Here is a 20,943-nt window from a genome sequence, read left to right as displayed (position 1 = left end):
TGCGAGCCGCTGAGGGTGTGTGGTGAGTTCCTGCTTGCACAGGCTGGACTACGTGAAATCTATCTCAAAACCCCAGAAGAGTGGCTGGCCCATGATACAGCATGCTTACTGCCCGAAGGGGAAGAGGAGGACTGAGATCTGGACCCAGTGGCTCACGCCCAGTGCTCTGCAGAGATGAGGGATGCTCTAGCCAGAAGGAAGGGGCAGGGGAGTGGAAGGAGGTCTCACATGAAGGTACGGAACGGAATGTGAACCTTGTTTTCCACCATCAGTTAAGTCCTCAAGTCTCTAAACTAAGCAGCCACCCACACGGCTCTTTTACTCTTTCTAAACAAAATTGGAACAACAGGAACCTTTTGAAACTGAACTTAAGGTTATGGTTTTCCTCCGACTTTTGTTGTGTATGTGCATGGACCCTAAACCCCACCACCTCCACACACACATACAAGGTGGGTAGGGTATCTCTTTGTAACCCAAGCTGTCTTGGAATTACTATGTATGCTGGGTGATTTGAATAGGTATGGCCCCCATAGACTAATGCGTTTGAATGGTCGGCTCACAGGGAGTGGCACCATAAGGAGATATGGCCTTGTTGGAATAGGTGTCTCAGGAAGTGTGTCGCTGTGGGGATGGGCTTTGGGGGTCGGTTATATATGCTCAAGCTAGGCCTAGTAAAGAGTCTTTACTTCAGCTGCCTGAGGATCAAGATGTAGGACTCTCAGCTACCTCTCCAGCACCATGTCTGCCTGCACACCGCCATGCTTCCCGCCATGATGACAATGGACTAAACCTCTGAAACTGTAAGCCAGCCCCAATTAAATGATTTCCTTTATAAGAGTTGTGTGGTCATGGTGTTTCTTCACAGCAATGAAAACCTTGACTAAGACACTAGGCTAGCCTTGAAATATGGCCATACTCCTGTATTAGATGCCCAAGTACTTAGGTTACAGATGTGAATCACTACACGGAGTCCAACTTTTGCGTGCTTTGTTGTTTGGTTTTTGAGACAGGATTTCTCTGTGTAGTCCCAGCTGTCCTCAAACTCAAGAGACCTACCTACTCCTTCCTCCGCAAGTGCTTGCATCCACACCCAGCTTGAGCTCAACTTTGGAAACATCTTTTATTTGCTTCTTTTTTGCAGTTACAGGTACAGACCCTAGGACCTCCAACTCTGAGCTACAGTCTCAACCGCACTCCCTTGTTTCAGAAGCAAAGTTGGGGTTCACTGAGGGGTGACTGTAACATTTAAGCATGGGTTTTTAATAGAAGGATGTTTAGGAGAGAGACAGTACAAGGGTGCAGCTTCTCAAGACAATAAACCCCAGGCCCTGCTTTTAAGCATGTCTCATGCATTTCAGGGGGACCTCAAGCACTCCATTGTAGTGCTGGCTTCAATCTCTTGCTCCTCCTCTGTCCATTTCTCAGCTGACAAAGTACAGGCCTGAGATGTCATTTGCTTTTTTTCCTTTCTTTCTCTGTTTTTTTTTTTTTTAACAGAGTTGAAGGCATGGGTGTAATGATTTCACTAGATACAAGATGATAAATGGGCACTTACTAAGGAACACCTACACAAAAAAATATAAAGAACTGCAGGAGTGCTTCTCTGCCTTCCTATCGGATCAGGATTGGCTGACCCAAGAGAAAAAGTCTTCACAAAAGGAAGCCATGCCCAAAGGGGTGCGACCGCCATTACAGGTTTGCTAGCAAGACCGATACACAGAATATCCAAGGTAGCCTTGAACTCAGGTTAGCCTCAAACTCCTTACAGTGAGCCTCCTGTTTCAACCTCTTGACTGCTTTCATTATAGAAATAAGCCATTACACCTGGTTCAATTTTTAAATATAGATTAATCTGTCTGTCCATCCATCTGTCCATCCATCCATCCATCCATCCATCCTATGGAACTAAGGCTTGAACCTAGGGCTTTGCACATGCTAGGCAAACAGTCTGCAGTCACCACCCACACTTTTTTTTTTGATTCAGGGTCTCTAGTCTGTCTGAAACTAAGTTAGCTGGCCAGGGAGCCGACAATATCCCCCTATTTTACTTCCCCGAACTGAAGTTACAAGCATGCCATCATACCTGGGTTTTTTTTTAATTACAGGGGTACTGGGGGGGCATTAAACTGAGTTCTCTCTAGACTACCCACTTAGCTTTTTATTTTACACAGGGTCTCACTGTTAGTCAGGTTGGCTTTCAATTTGCAATCAAAGCTGGAATCAAAGACCTGCACCTCCCGGACAGGTATAATACATGCCTTTTTATCCTTCAGATCAAGCTACAAACTCCTAAAGAGTAGCATGGTATCATGACAGAATAGCATGGTGTCCTGAGCACTTTTATTTCTTAGGAAACTAAATTCAGAGGAGGTAGATGTTAGATGTTTAATAATCAACCAAGGGAAAGCTAAGCAAATATCACCAGCAACAGTCACGGCTTGTTACTTCTCTCGGAAGGATAACAGCCCTCCCTCTTTGCTTGCTATTTTGAATTAGATGGAAGCAAACGGAACACTAATATCCTGGAACCAAAGCTGTAATTTTCACATTCCCTAGGGTTTTCAGTGTTCTCTGAAGAGTCATTTTCAGAACTTGTATGCATTTGAGACAGGAGCCAAGTATAGATTTGAAACCACAACCGTTCTAAAAGGCTTCATTCAACTATGGTAGTCCAACAGAACCCTGCACAAGAGCGATGGGGACCAGGCATGGCTACCCTCAGATCAAAACAGTGCAAGCCTCGCAGTTTCCCAACAAGTGGCAGGGGAGCCGGGCTTTACAATGGTTCATTAGAAAAACAAAATTATTATTTATGGTGCATACTTTCATAATCATCAGACAATAGAAGTATTAGCTGTGTTATGGAAATAATATGCCTTCTCACTGAGAAACTGCTTCGCACTTAGAAATTTATTAATAAAGGAACGGTGTGTGTGTGTGTGTGTGTGTGAGAGAGAGAGAGAGAGAGACAGAGACAGAGAGAGACAGAGACAGAGAAAGAATGAAAGAATGTGCAATGAGCATTGGCGTTTTGCCTACATATATGACTGTGGTGGACACTGGAGTTACAGACAGTTGTAAGCTGCCATGTGGGGGGAATTGAAACCAGGTCCTCAGGAAGAGCAGCTAGTGCTCTTAACGACTGAGCCATCTCTCCAACCCCAAGGCAAGACTCTTTAGTAGTACTTGTCCAGGTGAGGCTGACACCCAAGGTACAGCCACAAGCAGAACATTTGACTGCTTTTTTACACCTTAGGCTTAGGCATTTCACATAAGCTGTCATCCTTAATTTCTCAGAGGTCCCAGTCTCGGGTTATACTTTGAACAACTGAAAAAGAGACACCATATTTTAAGTCTGGTCACTTGGGCAGGTGGGAGATTTACACAGTAGAGATAGCGCCAGAATTACTGAAGGACGCCAGTGCTGTTCTCAAATAGTTGTTTCACTGGGTCACGTTGCCCACTGGCAGAATTAGGATTTTCCCAATAAGAGCACAGGGGGCTTAGTGACAAGACCAGGATTTGAAGACTGTGATCCTGAGCTGTACCCTTGACATGGGGATGGGCAGGGTTGTCTCTCTTTGTTGTAGGAATGAAGCCTAACTGGAGGTCAATCTTGATGAATAAACATCAGTAGAAACTTTCTTAGCAACCCTAATCTCTGGTTGTGGTACCCAATTTTCCTTTTCACTGTTTCTAACATATCTGGTTAGTATACTTCTTACCTTCCACTCATATTAGAGACCTCACTCTTTTGTAACAGTCTACTTTATAGAAATTAATATTTCCTAGGTAAGTTTGTCAGTAAGTGCTTTGTAGTATTAATTTGACTACTCCAAGTTTCTCCCCCTTCAGTTGGGCATCAAATCCCAGCATTCGGGAGGCTGGGGACGTAGCTCGGTTGGTAGATTGATTGTTTACTATGCACTAAGCCCTGAGTTCAGAGCTTTGCACAGCACCAACCAGGTGTGGTGGTACACACGTAGGACCTCCATACTCAGGAAGCTGAGGCAGGAAGACTCAGGGCCAGTCTTGGCGACACTGAGTACTAGACATCCAGGGACACACAGCAAGGCTGATCTCAACAAACAACTAACAAGAGTGACAAATGCCGACACGGTTATTGAAAGAAAGAAAAATAAATATGATGACAAGAAGGAGCTACCATTTCAGGCGAACCATCTATGTGGTTCAGGATGTATGTATGACTCTAAGTGTTCATGGAAGCACTGTACAGCAGAGGAGAAATGGTCCCTGCTCTTCACAGTAGGCCGACTTGGGGATGAACCACTGATAACACCCCTGTTTATTGTGTATGAGGTCCTCACTTTAATCTACAGAACCAAAAACCAAACCAGGTCACACAATGCACAATTCTAAACTATAAGCACTCCCTTAAAATAGTTTTTTATTTGTTGGTTAGTTTTTGAGATAGGCTTTCATTTGTAGCTCAGGCTACATGAGCACTCATGTAACCAAGGCTAGCTTTAATTACACCCAAGGAAACCCTCCTGTTTCAGACCTCTGAATGTGTGTCTTGGGACACATAGGTTTGGGGGCAAGAGTTCAAGGCCAGTGTGGGTGACATAAGAAATGTGAGTTCAGCCAGGGCTACATAAGACCATATCTCAAATTTTGAAAGAAGAACGGAGTGAGTTTCCCTGGGAGCTAGTGACACAGCAGAGAGGATCAAGGAACAAGAACAAGTGGGCCAGCCGGGCGTCGGTGGCGCACGCCTTTAATCCCAGCACTTGGGAGGCAGAGGCAGGCGGATCTCTGTGAGTTCGAGGCCAGGCTGGTCTACAGAGCGAGTTCCAGGACAGCCTCCAAAGCCACAGAGAAACCCTGTCTCGAAAAAAAACCAAAAAAAAAAAAAAAAAAAAAAAAAAAAGAACAAGTGGGCCAGGTCAGGGAGGGGATGGGTGTGGGGGAATGGGAGACGAGCATGGGGAGCGTACAGCAATTAGACAGGCTACGCATTCTACAGGTGATGGAGTGAACCCAGGTATGAAGGACAGCAGCACAGCGATGCCTCTGTGCAAGGGTGATCTGTCATGTGGTCATTTTCCCCAGTCGTGGTCTCGCTTCCAATTAGCAAATGCACAGGCACACTCTGGCAGGTGCTGCCCACCGGGAGTGTGGAGAATGAAGCAAGCTTCCCAGTTTGGACCGCCAGGAAAAGAAGGAAAGTAAGCAAGCTTCTGAATGGCTAGAATCCACTCTCACGTACGACTTTGAGTTGGTGCACTGGCTGGAAGTCACCTGCACCGTAAGATCAACCCACGGGCTGGGGCATGCGCTGATCAGGACAGTGGAAAGTCTGCCACTGCAAAGGCTGAATGTGACTCCTCGAGGTCTGGTTAGTCTGTCCCAGTGCAGGAAGGAAGTAGGGTGAATAAAAGAAATACTCCTTGGGGTCACACCGAGGGGACGTGATCTGGTTGGGTACACATCTTTTGGCTCTAGGGAGGTAGTGGTTAATGGAATCCGTCCTGGATTTAATCTGATGGCCACCTGTGTCTGGCTGGGCTCTGCGATCTGAGCTTCGTTTGTTTTATGTTTGTAGTGTGTCATACAGCTCAGGCTGGCCTCGAACTTCTGATTCACCTGCATTTGCCTCCTGAATGCTGGGACTACAGCTGTATGACACTTTGCTGGATTTATATGCACCCAGGAATTGAACCCAGGACTTGGTACTCCATCACCTGAGCTATCTACCAACTGAGTTACATTGATAGTCTGTTTTTTCTTTCTCTGTCTGTCTGTCTGTCTGTCTGTCTGTCTGTCTGTCTCTCTCTCTGTTGGAGGTAATCTCAGGTAGTCCAGGCTAGCCTGGAAGTCACTATGCAGCCCCAAGTTGGCCCTCAACTCCTGATCCTTCTGCCTCCAACCTCTCTAGTGTTGAAGATATAGGCACATTCCACTACCTCTGACTCTGAGTTTCAATTGCGGTGAAGTCAATGGCAGCTCAACAGAGTCCAGTTGATTTAGAATTCATCTGCTTAAGGTACTTACCACAGTGCGTGGTGCACAGCAGCAGAGAACAATCACACCCAAGCACCCCTGCCATCCACCCAATAGCTGCCTTAGCAGAGGTTGGACAACAGTCCAAACTGCGCAGGATAACTAAAAAGCCCAAGCTGTGGGTAGGCTGGAGGAAGGGAATGGCTGAAACAGAGAAACCAAAGCAGCTAAATTACTTAAAAAAACAAAACAAAACAGTTTATAAGGGGTGGGGTGGAGGGGGCACACACCTTTAATTCCAGCACTCAGGAGGGAGGCAGAGACGGGAAGATCTCTGTGAGTTCAAGGCCAGCCTGGTCTACAGAGGGAGCTTCAGGACAGCCAAGGCTACACAGAGAAACCCTGCCTTGAAAGGCAAAACAAAATAATACAGTCTAGATCCTCTATTTATTTTTGCCCATTAAGTCATGAATTCACAGGGAATGGGCTCCAGCGGCCCAGGCTCCTTCCTGTCAGTCCACCTCTCTTGGGCAGAGCAGGTTGTTGACTCTGTATGCCTTTCCCCTTGGCTTTCTTCTTTGTTCCGATCGGTTTTCCTTTACCTATCTCGGAGCGCTTAATAGGCTCCGACTGTACACTTTTCTCCGTGGCAAGAATCTTACTCTTGATTTGGTTGTTTACGGTGACACGGTGGCATGCTGTGTGAGGCTGCAAACTCTACATTCTCCACCACGGGGCATTACCTCTTTTGAACAGAGTGCATTCCCTGGGTGCCTACAGCATCACCCTTCTTGGAAATTTGCAAGTGTATGGCCAGAGGAACAACTCCGTTCTTCCTAAAAGGCCTAGAGAACACACATTGGGTGTTCCTCTTTTTACCTGCTATGTTTGCCAATTGGGTTGCAATACTGGAAAATGGCTGTCATGGCCCAAAGGCTAAATTACTACTTTAATACAAGTTTCATATTCTAGAAAACGCCACAGCTAATTGGTTTAGGATGTGGAGCCACAGTGGACTACAGAGATGTTTTTTAAATGTTTGAACAGTGGCTCCACAGGGGGCCAATGTACCCAGTTCCATGCTGAACTATATACACTCTTTACGGATATTATAGTCCAGGTTCATAGTCAAACTTGAGCTACAAATGTAACTTCAGTAAATTTAAAATAAGTGTTGGATTTTTCTTTCATTACAGCAGGAAGGAATTTTTTTTGGGTGGGGGCTCCAAAATTAACTGCTTTCTGTCAATGTACTGCTTTTTCCATTTGGCAGAATAATGCCTTTAGTTTTCGCTCCCAAGCCCCGTGTGAAGGGACTACAATTAAGCACGGATGTTTTCACTTAGCAAACAAAGCCTGGAAGACAATGCAACTATCTTGTCATGCAATCATCCCAGTGTTTTGCACAAAGCCACCAGGAAAGGGAGTCACCACACTAAGTGTCAATGATGAAAGAGTCCCCCCTGTCTGCTCTTAGAGATTCTGTGGTCCACTGGTACCATCCCTCAAGCATCCACTTCTGTTTAGCTTCAGTATGTCCCCAACCCCTTCTTCTCCATGACGGTTCTTTCCCTCTGACACCAAATGCTGCTTCCCATCTCCTTTATCCAACAATAGTGTGTTTTCATGAGAAAGGGTCTTGGAAATATTTTCTAGGTGGACTCCATGACATTCAGTTAGAGAACAAGATTTAAAAAATAAAAAAAAGGGGGGCCAGGCACTGGTGGTGCATGCCTTTAATCCCAGCACTAGGGAGGCAGAGGCAGGCTGATCTCTGTGAGTTTGAGACCAGCCTGGTCTACAGAGAAACCCTGTCTCAAAAAACAAAAACAAAGGGGGGGGAGGGTGTTCAAAGCACCCTGGAAATGGTGTTCAGCTTCCACAGATTAACTTCAAACAAATCTAATTTTTAAAAACTATCATTGACATTATTATTGTTATTGCTGTTTTAGTATGAAGCAAAGTTGCAAAGTTGGGCTTTATTAATAAACAAGAGTATATACCCAAGGGGTGAGTGCAGGCTTCTTTTGTGCTCATATTTGTTTTCTAACTCCAATTATGCCTTAAGAAACCTTTGGCCAGGACAACTTTTCATTGCTGTTAATTTTATTTAATATTAGAGGTATGGAGGTACACATGTAAAGGTGTTCCCGTGGAGGTCAAAAGACAACTTTGTGGGGTTGGTTCTCTTCTTCTACTTTTATGTGTGTTGCAGGAATTGAGCTAAGATCTTTAGGCCTGCACAGCAAGTACTTTCACTTGCTGAGTTATATAGCTGACCCCCAGGATCAGACTTGAACACTAGAAAGACTTCAAGTATTTTACTTTGCTCATTGCTCTCTTTATTTATTATTATTATTTACTTATGTTTTGCTTTCTTTGAGACGGCTTCCTTTGTGTGGCCATGGTTATCCTGGAACTCGCTCTGTAGACCAGGCTGGCCTGGAACTCACGAAGATCTGCCTGCTTCTGCTAACGGTTGCTGCTGGGATTAAAGGTGTGCATCACTGTGCCCAGCTGGTTTGCTCAATTCTAATTCACTTTCCTCACCTGTGAGTTGATGGTGACCACACCTCCTTCCTAGAGAAGTTAGATGATTCAAATGACGAATGTGAGAAATAATTAGGATTGCACCAAAAAATATAACAAGGCTGAGGGGGGCTGGCTATGGTTAGAAGTCACAGCTTTTGAAGATTCATAAGCAGAAACTACGACTAATAAGTAAGAACAGAGTGGCCTCAGAAGAGCAAAACTTCTTGTTTTATTCCAATATGAACATTCCCCAGCTTAGGAAAGAGAGAAAGGGGGTTCCCTGTTGCCTCCTTTCCCAAATGAAAATGACCACACATTCATTTATCCCCTTTTCAACAAACATTTAGGGGAGGGTATTTTCATTGGACAGTGAGATTCCCCCAAGATTACAGATCTCGGAGTTTCCAAGTCATGCTGGAGAGACTGAAACACAAGACACATTACAGTTTCCTTGCAGAGCCAACTGCATCATGGAACCGAAGGGGACAGGAGAGACAAAGGGAACCAAAAACTAGTCAGTGGACCATGTTGACCACAATCAACATACAACACAAGCAACAAAAATGACAAGACCACCAACAAGTGGCTTACCCATTTATGAGAAATAGACAGTTCAGCCCTTCTGAACTGGTAGGAGTTAAGATCTCCTTTCTGATCCCAGGATGGACCAATCACGGTCCAGTCAGGAAGTAACGGGATCATACAAATGCACTAACAAAAGGCAGTTGATAGCTCAGCACAGTGGCATAAGCCTGAACCCAGTACCCAGGAAGTGGAAACTGGAAGATGCGGGAAGTGGCGGCAAGGGGATCGGGAGTTCTGGTCATCTTAAGGAGGACCACACATTGAGTTTGGAACTACCAGTGCGTGCTGGTCTGAATGAAAATGACACCAACCCACCAGACTCATAGGGAGTGGCATTATTAGAGCTGTGGCCTTACTAGAGGAAGTCTGTCACTAGGGGTGGGCTGTGAGGTTTCAGAGGCTCAAGCCCGGCCCACCCAGCATCACTCTCTTCCTGCTGCCTGCTGATCCACATGTAGAATCCTCACCTACTTCTCCAGCACCATGTCTACCAGTACACTACTGTATTCCCCGCCATGACTGTAATGAACTAAACATGTAAAACTGTAAGGCAGCCCCAGTGAAATGTTTTCCTTATGAAGAGCTGCTGTGACCATGGAGTTTCGTCTCAGCAACAGAATACTGACTAAGACACAGGGCCGCATGACACTCTCAGAATAGTAACGTAACACTATAAACAGAAAGGCTATTTGTAACAATCGAGCTACTAAAACCAAGAGGAGGGCTAAGGAAAACCAGGAAGGACGATGAGGCTCAGGTCTCACCGGCTGGGTTGATCACAATCATTAATATCACTAGTTCTGATGGTTATGGGAGAGGGTTTATATAGGGCCCAGAGGACAGACGTGAGGGGAGGCCCGTTTGCCCACAACTGTGGCCATTCACTAGTGGGCTTGGAGCAGAGGAATTATCACAGTGCCTCCCATGGATGGAGCCAGACTAAAAGGCAGGAGCCCATGAAGCCTGTTGAGGCAGTTCAGATAGGTCAGCCTTTGGGACCTTGGAAATGGAGAGAACGATCTGAAAGACAGACAGAAATATTCCATACAGGTCAAGAATCTCAGCTTGAGTGACATTAGATTACATTTAATATACATGGAAAAATACCTTATGTGTTAAAATACTAAAGTCCTACTGTACTCCTTTCTTTTTTTCTTTTTCTTTTCACCCCCGAGACAGGGTTTCTCTGTATTGCTTTGGAGGCTGGCCTGGAACTCGCTCTATAGACCATCCTGGCCTCAAACTCACAGAGATCTGCCTGCCTCTGCCTCCCAAGTGCTGGGATTAAAGGCACGCACCACCAACACCCGTCTAAAGTCTTACTGTAGACGACTACATTACACTGGTTCTCACAATGTGACTGAGTGGGTAGGCACTTTCTTCCCACAACACATACGGAAAAACAGACTTAGAAGGGAGATCTGACAGCGAGTGACAGGGAAGGAACTCTGGCCCACCTTCCTTTGGTTTCAGAAATTCTGAGTTTATCCCCCACTCTACCAAATTGAAAGTAACCACTGAGAAGTGACTTCGAGGCATGGAGGAGCATTTAGCAGAAGCTAGCAGGGCCGTCTGTCTTCACTTACTGGACCTGGTCTCCTGTTCAAACGGCAACTTGTTTACCTTTAAATCAAGTCATTTCTAAATAATCAGCAGAGTTAGAAATCTGTAGATGACATCCTAGGCCTGATGACTTCTGACAAGCACAGATGGCTGTTGCCTGATTTGCATATTAACAAAGCTCTAATTTAATTGAATAACACACCAGGGGGAAGGTGGCATCGTTCCTCAAGAAGGGAAATGTGATTTCTACAACCACTTGGCATAAACCAAGTGACACTTTGCTCAGCCTCATTTAAAGGTCTATTAAAGGGCCTGGGGAGACGTCTTGGTGGGCAAAGGATTTGCGAGGCAAATGTGAGGATTTGAGTTTGGATCCTGGGGAAACACATAAAGCCAGACACAGCAGCATGCACACGTAATTCCGCAGCTTCTAAGGCAAGATGGAAGGCAGCTGCAGGAGAGCCCTTGGAAGCTCAGGGATTAGCGACTCTAGCTCACACCAGGTAGGAAGCCAGGACAGACATCCACGGATGTTCTCATACCTCTACATAAGCAACAGGACACGTATGCACCCATGCACTCACACACATGCATGGCTATGCACACCCAAAAATGTTTTCTAAGGTCTACTAAGAGTCAGGGATGTGGCTCAGTTGGTCGAAAGCTTACCTAGCATGCACAACGCTTTTGGTTTGATGCATAGCACCATATGAAATCAGATATAGTTGCACATGTCTGCAATCCTAGCACTCAAGAAGCAGGGGCAGGAGAATCAGAAGTTCAAAGTTCAACTACATAGGAAGTTTAACGCTACCTTAGATTACATGGGATCCTGTCTCAAAACAAAAAAATAAAAAACAAAACAGGAACCCTGGACTCTGAACTGTTATGGGCAAAGCAGAGACAGACTGAAAATTTGAGCCTAGTTTTGGCTGAAACAGTAAATAGATTCATTTTTCTATGAATCCAGATCCAGGCTTTATAGCCAGCCAAAGGCCCATGAAACAAGACCACTTAAATTTTTGTTCTAATGTGGTTTTGTTGTTGTTGGGTTTTTTTTTTTTGTTCTTGCTTATTGAGACAGGGTCTCTCTGTGTAGCCCTGGTTGTCCTGGAACTAGCTCTATAGACCAGGCTGCTCATTGCTCCGTGATGATCGGTCACAATATTTAATTAATTTGTGCAGTATAGTCATTAGGAGATCATTCTCCACAGACCTCTAACATTTCCTCAAGGCCTGCAAACTGAAGCAGCTTTTGCTCAGACTGGCTTCTCAAGGACGTTCAAAGAGCAAACACAAATGAAAGACACTGCCCTTTTCTCCAACAGAAAGGCCTGGGTGTTTTCTGCTAGCCTGAAAACAGAGTGTCTCCCTCTGGGACAGACAGCAGGATGGCCTGAAGACCATCATGAAAGTTTCAGAGTCTCATCCCCCGAGGGGCGCCTCCCCACCCCCCAGGCTCAGGGTTCTTCTGTGTACAACCCACTGTGTGCATATGCAACCATCAACAGCCATTGTGCACACCCACTGTGTGCATATGCAGCCGTCACCAGCCATTGTGTACAACCCACTGTGTGCATATGCAACCATCAACAGCCATTGTGCACACCCACTGTGTGCATACGCAGCCGTCAGCAGCCATTGTGCTGTTTGCAGGAACCAAACAGTTCTTAACAGAAGTGGCCCAGTAATCAAAATCACCCTGGTGGCACTTTGCCCAATGTCACTGCTAAGAGTCATAAGCTAGCTGCCATGTCCTGACATGGGATTTCTTTTCTTCTATAAGTTCCCATGAATTGTTATGGATAAAGTTGCTGGCAGGTAAAATTGCAGTCAGATGTAAACTTCTTTTTTTAAAAAGAGAGTCACTTTATGTGTATTGGTATTTTGCTTACATGTACATCTGTGTGAGGGTGTTGGATCTTCTGGAACTGGAGTTACAGAAAGTTGTGAGCCACCATGTGGGTGGGTGATGGGAATTGAACCCAGGTCCTCAGGAAGAGCAGTCAGTATTCTTTTTTTTTTTTTTTTTTGGTTTTTCGAGACAGGGTTTCTCTGTATTGTTTTGGAGGCTATCGGTCCAGCCCAGCCTCGAACTCACAGAGATCCACCTGCCTCTGCCTCCCGAGTGCTGGGATTAAAGGTGTGCGCCACCACCGCCTGGCTGAGCAGTCAGTATTCTTAACAGCTGAGGCATCTCTCCAACCCCATGCTAACAGATCTTAACACAAGTAACTGAATATCAAATCATCCTGGCCACATAAGCAGTGGTAAAAGATAACTTTTAACCCAGTAATCTCAAAACCACCGGACAGCTCAAACACATGAAGGTAAGAAATACTTATTGTAGCAACTGGGCATGGTGGTGAACACCTTTAATACCAGCACTGGGGAGGCAGAAGATGGATTTGAGGCCAGCTTGGTCAAAATATTGAGTTCCAGGACAGCCATGGCTATACAGAGAGACCCTGTCCCAGAAAATAACCAAAATTTTTTTAAAAAGAAAGGTTCTACACTGCACGTTGCCATGGCACATACCTATAACCCTAATACTAAAGGGGAATGTGAGTCTAAAGACAACCTGGGCAACACAACAACACAACCTTGGCACGTTATATCAAGCCAAGAAGGGAAAAAAAATCTGTGAAACCATTCATCAGGCAGTACAATTAAACTGAAAATGTCCCCAGCAGAATGGAAAATGTTTTGTTACAGTTCGCTAAATAGTTGAAAATATTTCAAGCTAAATTTGAATCGAGTTGCAGAGCTGAAGACACCAGTTTGGATTCATGCCTATAATCCCAGCACTTGGGAGACAGAGAGGGTAGGGCTGCAAGTTTGAGGCCATTCTGGTCTACATAGGCAGTTCCAGGACAGCTAGGGCTACACAGAGCTACCTCAAAACAAACACCCTACATAACCAACCCAGCTCAGTTTGAAAAATGCTTGCAAGATGGAAACAGAAGACGATGGGCTTAAAGACGTGCTGGGGAGATGACACAGTCAGGAAAATGTCTGCTAGACAGGCATGAGGAACAGAGTTCGGATCCCTAGCACCCCTGGGCAAGGTCCCTGTGGTGGTATACACCTGCAATCCCAGTGCTGGGAAGGTGGAGACTGGAGGGTCCCTGGGGCGTGTGGACAGCCAGCCTAGCCAACCTATGAGCTCTAGATTCGGTGAGAGGCAGCCCCCCCAAAAATAGACAGTGGAAAATGCCTGAACCCGACCTCCGGCATACACACAGATGCATCCTCCCAGTCCCTACACAGAAGTCTTAAAGGAATTCCCCCTGCCATCCATCCATCCATCCATCCATCTATCCATCCATCCATCCATCCATTCTTCCTTCCTTCCATCCATCCATCTACCTATCCATCTTTAGAAGTGCGTGAATGTGTGTGTGTGTGTGTGTGTTGCATGCCATGTGCATGCAGTTGGCAGCACAGACCAAAAGATGGCATCTTGTCCCCTGGAACTGAAATTACAGGCAGCTGTAAGTCACCCGATGTAGGTACTGGGAGGCAAACAAACATGGGTCCTCTGAAAGAGCAGCGAGTTCTTCTAACCGTTGAGTCATTTCTCCAGCCGCAAGGGTGCTGAAGAAACATCTCCGGTTCCCCATCTGAGGGCCTATATTAACCATTCAAGCGTCTTTATATCTGATGCCCCCAGGTTTACAATGAGATTAATTCACCTGCTGGGTATATCACTCAAAGTTGTTAGGAAAGTCAAGCATAGCAATATATAAGATGCTTTGTGCCAGGCAGTGGTGGCGCACGCCTTTAATTGCAGTACTCCGGAGGCAGAGGCACGTGGATCTGAGTTCGAGGCCAGCCTGGTCTACAGAGTGAGTTCCAGGACTACACAGAGAAACCTTGCCTTGAAAAAGCAAAAGGGAAACAAACAACAAAAAAGATGCTTGGTAAGCTCCAGAGGCCAGACAAGGTGAACAGGCCGGCTGTTGTTGCTTGCCATTAAGCAGCTCTCTCATGCCAGAAGCTCCTAGGCTCACAGAAGCAACAGGGCAAGTCCTTAGTACATTAAACAGTATTTACTGTGCCAGGCACAGAGAAAGAACAAAAGAACCATCATGGGCCACACGCAGAGGAGAAGATAAAACACAAAGGTGGACCCTTCCCCACTGGAGATGGTTTTCCCCTTTGATTCCTCTTTGGTCATGCAGAAGAGAAAATGAAGGAAAACAGCAGGGAGCCACAGATCTCAGGATTCTCAATCCTTACGATTTAGGCCTAAACCCCTAAGCAGGACAAATAGGCTGGAGGCTGGAGAGAAAATCCTTACTGCGGGAGAAAGCCATCATTCTTTGGATAAAATAACAACAAAAGAGTCCAACTGAGACAAATGGGATAGTCACCAGACATAGTGGGGATTTAACCCTACATCAAATCAGGTGAAATTAGAGTTGAGATGTCATTCCTGGATTTGAAGATGTTCAAGGTTAATTCAATGTGTTCTCTTCAACAACTAAGCTAGGTAAGATTGTAGTATAACAACACTTCTTCTTTCTTCTCTCCAGATCCTCCCTATAGACTTCTTCTCACTTCCCTTCAAATTTATGGCCTCTTCTTTGATAATTGTCATTGCATTTGTACATATATATGTATATACATATTTATTTCTAAACACAAACTACTCACTCCGCATGATGCGTCTTGTATGTGCGTTTTCAGTGCTGACCATTTAGAACTGGACAGCCAATTAGTATGCTTCTCCCTGGGGAAGATCACTTCTCCCACTTCCAGGTTTGCTGGGCTGATTATAGTTCTTTGTGCAGGGAAGAGGCCGCATGAGCTTTTCCTGCCTGCTTGGGCGTGTTCAGCAATGTCATTCCTTGTTCAACTCCTATTTGGGCAGTTCCATTGGTGAGACTTTATGGATGCAGCTTCTGACGTTACTAGGAGACACAATCTCACAGCAAACTCCCTGACCTCTGGCCCTTACCGATCTTTTCACCCTCTTCCACAATGTTCCCCGAGCCTTAGGTGCAGAATGTTTTGTGGGTGCATCCCGTTGGGACTGCGCTCCGCAACTCTGCATTTTGATTGGTTCTGTTTTTCTAGTGTTCTCCATCTGTTACAAAGAGAAATTGCCTTTCCTCCTGTAAGGACTACACTTTTTTGTAGGTATAAGAACAAATGTTCATCGATTGTTTTTAGAGATTTATGCTGGCTTAATAAATTAGTGGTTGTAGATTTTCCTCCAATAGCCTTCAGTTAGCTAGGTTTCTGGCACCTGGTATAGCTTCCCTCTTATTGAGTACAAGCACAGAACTGTTGGTTACTACCAAGGTATGCATGCCACTAGTGCACTCTTAGGTTTGGTTCACGAGCATCATAGCTGGGTAGGACTGTTGGTTATCTCCCTCCTTTGGAAGCTTACATGGTACCTTCTGGTGCCATGGTACCTTCCTCAGGAAGGAAGCATTCAGGTCAGAACCAGGTCAGGAGTCTTATCTACAGAACACCAGGGATACTGGCCCCAAAGTAGGAGCTCATGCTCATGTCTGTCTGTGGAGGCTGGTACACTTTCAATAAAACTTTACAGAAAATTCTCTACCTTGACAAGTTACAAATCCTCTGCCACATTTTACAGTAAGCTGTATTCTGGAGTAAATGTTTATTCATTCATTTATCTCAACAAAGGGAAATGAAAAGGATTTAGGACTTATTACCAGTCAAGTGACAGCAGTGCTAGGATTTAGGTTTCTGGATTCAAATTGCGCCTGTGAATTATTAATTGACCTTGGACAAGAGACTTACCCTGTATGCCACATTCCCTTACCATAAAACAGGGAACATCTAAATCAGCCATGCTGTAGTAATTCAATGACCTATGCTAATTAGGCTCTCTGATAATTATTCTGCAATCAATAAATACCTGCTGGTACTATCTTAGAAGGAGAATGATAAGAGGAATACATACCTTGCAAGACAATCATGTGGAAATGTTAGAGATACCCTCCAAAGAAGTGTTCTAGGGAAAATACTGTAGGGAAAAAGTCCCTTTAATTCTAAAAATGTGAATAAGTATCTGATTAGATAATGAACTATTTACTTTTAATGCTATAAAAGTATCTGAAACTTACAAAATAACAAATGTGCTGGCATTCAAAGAAAGATCACCCATACAACAAGCAGAAGGCATTCAATGAAGAGTCCATTTCCATGGTCCCAAAGTTTGTTCCAAACATGGTCCAGCAACCAAAAGCAGAGGTCAACGTTTTGGAGACCACAGTTGGGTCATTTAGGGTCAAATACATATTAAATTTCTTTGTCCTAGTGCTAATTTCATAAGCAATTTGGAGAAATAAATTTACTTGTAATTTGCGATACTGAGTATTAATGAGTAGAAAGTAAATGGCAGGTTCAGAGAGTTCTAGAATGTTGATCAACTCACAAAAAACAAAATCAACCAACCAAACAAACAAAAAAAAAAACCAAAGCTAGTCTGTCTCCTCCTCTTCCTGGGTCTCACACATGTTAGACAACTGTGTACATTTTAGACACAGCCCTGGCCTCTATTCATATTTTCATCAAACGTTCACCATATTATTGGCTAGGCACAAGTGGGCTAGGCTGGAAGAGATACAAAGAGGGCTGATGGGGAGGTGATTTGTAGAGTCTATGAAGCATGCGCAAGCCCCTTGTTCACAACTAAAACTGAACCTTAGCTCTTAATCCTCTTGATCCTATGGCTGGCTTCTTAAACCCTCACACACACACACACACACACACACACTGTAGAACAGGTGACACTTGTGCATCTTTTATGTAACAAATACGAGTCTCTAGAATGTTCAAAGCCTTGCAAGGTGGTCAGGATGAAGGAATGGCATTGCCTCAGATCCTTTCTAAAAATGTTGTCCTGGATAAAAATAAGGACAGTTAGAAGAGCAAGAGGCCGGAGAGAAGCAGACTAGTGCTGACACACCTCTCGGGAGGCTCCGGACTGGTCAGCGGAGTGCGGCTGTGCTATGCAAGGTATGTTTCAGCTTCCAGAAAGCTAAACATGGGTCCTTAGAAATCCTGCTCCATGAAGAGCTCTCAGCACTGATTGCCTGACATGACCCTAACCTTCCCCCACGCACAGCATGTTCAAGGCTGAATCTTCAGATTCTGAAGCACTCACATCCATCAAATGAGGAAAAGGCCAAGGGCATCACTTGGTGGCAAACATCAAATGGCACTCTTCTGGAGTTTTGTTCAGTTGTCTTAGGTAGAGACAATATGCTTTTGATAAAGTATGAAGAATCTTATGAAGCCAACTTTGATCTCTGGCAAAGAGAAGAGCAACTGCGTGACAGGACTTTCTCCTATTAAAGGAAAAGTCATGTAACCAGCTCACGCGTAAGAGCCGTACTGGGGTCAACATGGTGAAGGAATGACAGATGCGCTGGCCATGGAGCTCAGTTGATAGAGCACTTGCCCTGTGTTCTATCCTCAGCACCCCATAAAACAAGGAACAGTGGCTCAGAGTTGTAATCCCAGCAGGGAGAGGCAGGACGGCCAGAAGTTCAAGGTCATCCTATGACTATATAGGGCTTGGATTCAGCATAAGATCCTTTCGTTCGATTGATAGATAGATAGATAAATAGATAGATAGATAAATAGGCAAGCAAGAAAGTATAGCCTTAATAGAGCCCTCTTCCCTTTTCCAAGTCAAGATGGCGGTGGACCTACTTTTCATACAGCCTCTGTCCTCGCATGAAGGCCTTCACCTCGTTGTCCAGTGGGAAGGTGCCGTCGTCCTTTCTAAAGCGGTAGAAGAGTTTGACGTCCTTGAATTCCTTGTGCTCGTCACACACTGAAACACAATACACCGAGAGGAAAATGAAAACCTCCCAAGAGACGGCAGATTCAAACCCATCTCGCTGCTTCATGCTTCCTCCCACAAACATCTACTGCACGGGACCGGCCTTTGCACAGTGCCCTCGGGAAATGCTGTTAGCATCACCGCCACTGTCATCGTCACGGATTGAAAGGCTCACAAAGTTCACCCCATCATTTACCCCAGGGACTTCATAAGCATGGCACGAGCCTCAAAGAACATGAATCAAAGCTAGGCCAGGTGGTATACACCTGCAACCCATGCGCTCGGGAGGCTGAGACAGAGAATCACTAGTTCGAGGCCATCTGGGACTACAGGGCATATGACCCTTTTGGTCAGAAAACCAAATGGAAATAAATGGGAATGTCAGCATCTAACTAAAACAATGCTGGGGGTTTGTAGAGGTTAGGGGAAACGGCACTGGGAGTGTGATGGAAGAGTCCTCAGGACCCCAGCTTGGGGAAATGGAAGCCTCCCTGAATTATTTGCAAGTAGAAACCTAATGGTGAGCGAACAAAAATAAGGAGAATTCTTGTGTCAGCTTAGAGGAACACCAGTGTGCAAGTGTCTAGAGCCAGGCTGAGACTGTAAGGAATACTGATAAAACACCATGACCAACAGAAACTTGGGGAGGAAAGGGCTTATGACGTCTTCCACTTCAGGATACAGTCCCTCACTGAGTCAAGTCCGGACAGGAACTGAGGCGGAAGTCTTTGAAGAACACTGCTTTCTGGGTTGCCCTTCATGGCCTGCTCAGCCTACCTTCCGATACCACCTAAGACCTCCAGCCAGGGGTAGCACTGCCCACAGCGAGCTGGGCCCACCCACATCAAGTGTCAATTAAAAAAAGTGTCATCTGTCTCACCATAGGCAAACCCTCTACAACTGTAAGCAAGCCCCAATTAAATTCTTTCCTTTGGGGCTGGAGAGATGGCTCAGCGGTTAAGAGCACTGACTGCTCTTCCAGAGGTCCTAAGTTCAATTCCCAGCAACCATATGGTGGCTCACAACCATCTGAAATACATGCAGGTAGAACACTGTATACATAATAAATAAATCTTAAAAAAAAATTCTTTCCTTTGTAAATGTTGCCTTGGTCGCGGTGCCTCTTCACAGCAGGAGAATAGCAGTGAAGACAGAATAACAGGCAAAATTTATAAACAACCTAAACGCCCCTTAACTGAACAGATAAACCTACAACGGCCTAGTCATGGCGCGCTATGCATACAACAGTGTACACAGCACATGTCACAACAGCAAATGAACGGCCAGAGATGCGGGTCCTGAGATAAGGGTAGAGATCTTGAGGGAGTTGGAAAATAGAGAGGATCGCCAATACATGTGACAGGAAGGCAGATGGGGCACTAACTCAGAGAAGGAGAAGAATCAGGCAGAGTGAGGACAAGTATGAACGGGGAAGAATGCATGCAGGTTGACAGAATGTAATGACACACATTTATGTAGATAACAGGTGGGAACCTCTTTGTCTGCTAACCTAAAAAAAAACAATCGTTTCAGGGAAATAGACTATCAACACTGGTGAATTTGACACAGAGGATGCATCCTTATGAAGGGTCAAATATGGCAAGCTGTCTTGGAAAGCACATGAAAATAATCTAAGTACCTCTCAGAGGAAGGACGCCTTGGGACAAGGTACTAAAGAGATAATTTAAAATAAAATGCAATTTATTTACTAATTAGCATTTGATTTTGTGGACAGAGGGTCTCACACGGTCCAGGCTGGCCTCAAACTTATTACTTAGCCAGCACGTGCTATCACTCCTGCCTCTCACTTTGTAATGGGTGCATCCATGCATTCGGTGTGGTCTCTAATTGCCTCTCCAGACATCTTGCCGGTGCCGCCTAACTCACCGTGATGAATGATGCCCCGGTCGGCTAATTTCTGCATGAGTTTTATTGCCGTCTCTCGGTCAGAGGCTTCCTTGTGTTCAATCAACCAGTCAATCAGTTCTTTGGCAACAAAGCAGTTTGGGTAGGTCTTGAGATGATGCCGTCTATCTTTAATGACCTTTTCTTCATGGAGCCTCAGCCTACAATGATGAACAAGAACTTGAGGAATGCTGATGGCAACAGGAACCACCAGACCAATCCTGGGGAGAAGTAACTGAACACGTTGGAGACTTCCGTTCAGTCAGAACCCTCTTTATCGTAGATCACTCAGGGTCTCCGTATTTGCATGGACACATTTAAATGACACATGTGCATTCATTCACTCACTTGTATGACAGACTCCTGCATGCCCATGACCTACCTGTTAGGGACTTCTAGGCAAGAGAGGCATGTATCAGAAAATATGGACAAACAAGATTACCTTTGGGGGCATTTGTTTTCTCCAGTAGGGATGGTAGCTATGTTTTTGTTTGTTGGTTTTTTTTTGAGACAGGGTCTCATGGGGCCTGGACTGTGGTGACAAACTTGATTTGCCACCA

At 45.1% G+C, this 20,943-nt stretch overlaps 1 protein-coding gene across 3 annotated transcripts in view; it reads right to left on the bottom strand.

Annotated features, from left to right (window-relative positions):
* Deptor (DEP domain containing MTOR interacting protein) overlaps positions 1-20,943 on the bottom strand; it is a 152,231-nt gene that overhangs the window by 86,862 nt on the left and 44,426 nt on the right. For all 3 annotated transcript variants that reach the window (XM_040730376.1, XM_040730377.1, XM_040730375.1), the window contains exons 2-3: positions 20,366-20,544; positions 18,346-18,469 (exon numbers count right to left, since the gene is read on the bottom strand). In XM_040730376.1, coding sequence (XP_040586310.1) covers positions 18,346-18,469; positions 20,366-20,544 — 303 coding nt within the window. The remainder of the gene's footprint in view (positions 1-18,345; positions 18,470-20,365; positions 20,545-20,943) is intronic.

This window comes from Mesocricetus auratus, unplaced genomic scaffold (genome assembly GCF_017639785.1).
Source record: "Mesocricetus auratus isolate SY011 unplaced genomic scaffold, BCM_Maur_2.0 Super-Scaffold_100023, whole genome shotgun sequence".
Lineage (NCBI taxonomy): Eukaryota > Metazoa > Chordata > Mammalia > Rodentia > Cricetidae > Mesocricetus > Mesocricetus auratus.
The sequence above is the reverse complement of the archived record's forward strand: the minus strand, read 5'-3'. Positions and strand labels throughout refer to the sequence as shown.